This window comes from Syngnathus typhle, linkage group LG9 (assembly GCF_033458585.1).
Source record: "Syngnathus typhle isolate RoL2023-S1 ecotype Sweden linkage group LG9, RoL_Styp_1.0, whole genome shotgun sequence".
Lineage (NCBI taxonomy): Eukaryota > Metazoa > Chordata > Actinopteri > Syngnathiformes > Syngnathidae > Syngnathus > Syngnathus typhle.
Genome location: NC_083746.1, coordinates 1,839,006 through 1,843,392, shown reverse-complemented (window position 1 = coordinate 1,843,392; position 4,387 = coordinate 1,839,006). Strand labels below are relative to the sequence as shown.

The following is a 4,387-nucleotide window of genomic DNA, read 5'->3' as shown; positions in this document are numbered from 1 at the left end:
CGCCGCTCTTCTGCTCCTCGAGCAGGCTAATTATGAATCAAATGAAATGTCGTTTGTAACAAAACAAAGGCAGGACAACACCATTGATGGCATGCGCGAGTTGATGATTCTCCTGCCGTCTAAACACATCTACTGCCGCATTGCTATACATCTCGAGCGATATCCAGCCTTTAAAATTGGCCCTTTACATTCAAAGCCGCCCCTTCTGTCTTGTCATTTGCTCTTGGAACGTCAGCGGTCCAGGTTGGCCTCGCTGCAGTCCCTCTGGCTTTTCAGCTCTTGAAAAACCTCGGTGAAAAAGTGCGGGTCCGCGTTGAGCTGCAGCATTTTGCCGCTGAGCCGCTCGATGATGCTCAGCGAGGTTTCCCAGAACACGTCCTTGTTGGCCTCGATCATGAAGGGCTTGAGCGGGTAGGAGATCTCGTTCCCCATGTAGGAGTAGGCGAGGTACAAGCAGGTCTGGAAGGCGCCCTGCAGCTCGGCCGCGCTGGCCACGCTCTCGTCCAGGGTGTCCTCGCACAGGAGGTAGACGAACACCACGTTAGCCGGCGTGATGAAGCCTTGGTCCTGCCAGCCTTGCAGCAGCAGAGTCCGGTCGATGTTGCGGAACCACAGGATCACCTCGCCGCTATTTAACTCCTTCAGCTTGAAGCAACGGCGGCACACGAAGTCCCCCAAGCAGCGCAACAGCTCCCCGGTGGAAGCCTGGATCACTATCCGCCGCGGGGACACCGCAACAGCCGGGCTGCTGTCTTGCTTCAGCGCCGGTGGCGCCTTGCTGCTGCCGTTATTGTTGTTGTGCGCAGGCACCGTCGGGACCGGCACCGGGATGGGGGCTCGTTGCTTGCGTTCCTCGCTTTGAAGGCTTTTCCGTAGGTTGTCGCTGTTGCGCTGGGCCACCTGAGCGCACGGCGGGTTGGGGTTGGGGGTTGGGGTGACTTTCTTGGCGCTCTTCTTAGCCGAGCTGGCAACCAGCTTCTTCCACGACAGCGACACGAACATGGAAGGCCGCTTGAGGCTCTTGTCGCCCTTGTCGTCCACGTCGATCACCTTCTTGGTGGCGGGGGAGATGGAGAGCACGGTGCCCATGACTGCGGAGGAGAGCGCCGCGGAGGTGGCAAATGATTCTTCTGCTGCGGTGTGCTGCGGTGGGGGCAGGGGGACACAAAGGCGTGGAAGAGTCACGACGACCTTATGGAATCCATGAAGATGTTCGATGTCGGTTCCGAAGCGATGTCTAGTCCACTTGAGAACGTCGGAGGAAGACTGCATTCGATGCGATTAGTCTGGGGCTGCACGAAGCGGCTGGCGCAGCCTCTTGATTGACGTGGCGGGCAGCCAATCAGAAAGCCGCAGACTGATCCAATCACCCAGTGGACTCTCAAGTACCGTTGATGGCCTATATAGACGTGACCTGCACTCCTTTAGCTCCAGTTCTATCTTTGCCCTGAGACTCATTACCTGACTATTTGGATCTGTCTTTCCCATAATGGGATAATGATGGGGAATGGTGCATATTGGTTAATTGTCTGTAGTAAAGAAAAATACAAAATTGCGGTTGAGATGCCGACGTTCTAAAAACTAAAGGTGCTACTGTTTATATTTTGAGGTGACATTAATTGTTCTAATTTGGGAATTATTTGCTTCTTATTTGATGCGGCAATTGGATCAAAATGGATGCTAGTATACCGAATTGCAGCCTTTTTAGAGGAAACATTGTCTAGTCACTTCATTGAAAATGAAATTGTCATATTGTTGGGACAAAGTATGCAAGTAGTAAGTCTCTTACATAATCCTGTCAAACTCTTGAATGGCTCTCTCCAATTAGCATTCCGCGTCGTAGTACGTCATTAATCTGACGAGCTAATTACAGGAGTGGATTCGCGTGTCAGGGAATTCCAGGGCCGATCCAATTAGCTCGGGAAGAACAGGCCCCTCGTTGCAAAGTTACGGAGGCACACGCTGACTTTCCATTCAGATAAAGAGACACTGCGTGTAAAGCGGAGTGATAAAATGGATGTTACGTTCAACATGTCCACTCTGTCAAGTCAAAAAACATTTCAGAAATTGGAAATATATTTGAAGTTTGCAGTCAGCTTGCTACGTGAATCATAATGGGGTTTATACAATCCACACAAAAGTCTTGATTCATGTGGCACACAAAAGTCCAAGTGGGATACAGGCTGCATTTTATTTCATTCGGACATTTTGGTCCCAAACTGTCCAAAAAAGTCCAAAGTCAGAGGAGGAATTTGTCCATTTTTTTGTGTCCTTTAAGTAGTCCTCCATTTTGATATCGATAAGTTTGAAGAGAGGTAGGAAAACAGCGTGACTTTCTTCACCTTTGACTTCACGTTTGCCGAAAACTGCTTTGGGTCGTATATGAATTGGATCTGCTTGACTTTGGACGTGACTGAAAGGTTGTTGACCTTGTTCTTGACGTTGGCGGCAAACTGCTTCGGGTTGAACGCCTCCCACAGGCTGGATATTGAAGCGGGATTCATCACGTTGAAGCCAGCTCCCGGCGCTTTGGGTCTTCATGCAAATGCGTTAGATTTGGATTCAGGAGGTAATTTCATGAATTGTTGAACCCGGCTCTCTGAAATGGTTTTCAGGGTCTGTCTGTCAAAGCTAAGCGTGTTTGGGCCAGTCAATGACAACAAGGCTGCATCATCGGTGACATCATCCGACAAGTTGGTGACATCATTTGTCGCTCAAATACTAAACTGGACATGAACCGATTGAGGTGCAATTCACAAACAATTCAATGTTAGCCGCCGTCAAACACCGTACAGAGACAAAATGGCAAAAGCAAAAGATGGACCCTAACCGTGCCGTGCTTCCCGTTTCAGTCTCGCGTTTGATTGGGCCGCACATGTTCCAACATCAAACACGCAAATACACCAAACCCGGGAACAGAGACCCGACGAGGCTTTCATCGCGCTCAGACAAAAGACGACAGTGGGATGTGACCGAGTGTAATGCATATTCGCAATGTGCCACTGAGATGAAGCATCAAGGTGGCCTTTTCAAACAACTAGATGGGGGAAAAAAAAAAGCTGGAGAGGAAGTAGCAGGCGGATGTAAGACTGTAACAAACAATTCAGGAAGCTTTGGGCAGAATAAAACAACAAATGTAGAAAAATATATAATATAAGAATCATGTTAGGGTGCAATGTCTCACTGCAACCAGCAGAGGTCAGTGTTTGCTACTTTATGAGCGTTTTCAAAGAAGATTTATGCAAAAAGGGCGACGCAAACAAACGTTTTTGTGCATTTTACTGGGAAAACTAAACTAAACTGACAGACTAAACCAACATTGATTGCAAATGTAATGTAAAAAAAAAAAAAAAAGAAGCTCATTCAACAGAACACAGCACAACCCAATTGATGGACTACAAGTAAAACACAAAATCATTTTCAACCCGAACACGATTAAAATAACGTATGCGTGGAGTCATTCCAGCACATGCTGACGAGCCAGTCTTATCATCTACATGATAATGTCTGCATTATCTACGCGCACTGCTGACTGAGCTGAATAGAAATGGGAAGAAGATCTTTTTAGCTGTGGTGAGCAAGTATCCGCTCCGCATGACCTCCTGGAGGCTTTGTAGCAGCTTCCACGTTCTGCTTTCCGTGCAGCAAGTCTGCCTCTCGATGGCGATTCATCGCCACTGCCTTACGGATCAAGGTCCTATTCTGGCAGTTCTGTCCTGTTCCAGCTTCACTGTTAAAATTAGAACAAGTGGTGATAAGCGATGAAAAGCTTTGGTGGGCTTATCTGCAGCCACCCGAAGGCATATGGACACACTCAAGCCGACATCATCTTACATACAAGTGTGTGCTTGTTTCAATTTAGATTTTTTAATCTAAATCCAATCCAGGCCTCAAAACGTTTGTCGAATACACCATCTTCTGTCTGTAATTTCCATCTTATATTATGATAGATAAATGAACAGTCTTTCCGTGTACTACCACAAGAGGGCGCTATTGTCTTCATATTGAAACGCTCACTCCTTTCCATTCATACTGTAAATACTGGCCTGTGAGCTCTCAGCATAAAATATTGAAGTAACTTGAGTTTTAAAACTATTCTTTAAAACCTAGAAGTTTCTACACGCTGAAGTTGAAAGTATTGAGTCTGGGGATGAATGAATGAATTCTTGTCCATTTCAAGAAGAGAATTTGATAGAGCCTGCCAATTTTTTTTAAAAAAAAAAAGGGCAATTAATACTCAAATTGGGTCTAAAAGGAACACACTTGACTGAAACCTTCTTTAGTGTCTTACTGTCAACATCTCAATTCCCCCAACATAAAGGGCACAGTAGATAATCCCAAAGTTCACACACAGGCTGCGATGCAACGTGTTTACACTGTCGGGAGT

General features: G+C 46.9%; 1 protein-coding gene across 1 annotated transcript; it reads right to left on the bottom strand.

The window, feature by feature from the left end:
• On the bottom strand, window positions 1-1,130 carry cdk5r2b (cyclin dependent kinase 5, regulatory subunit 2b (p39)). Its single transcript, XM_061287442.1, has one exon. It carries the CDS (start codon window positions 1,087-1,089, stop codon window positions 232-234), a length of 858 nt encoding a protein of 285 aa, XP_061143426.1. The 5' UTR covers window positions 1,090-1,130; the 3' UTR covers window positions 1-231.
• Window positions 1,131-4,387: the final 3,257 nt, after the last annotated feature.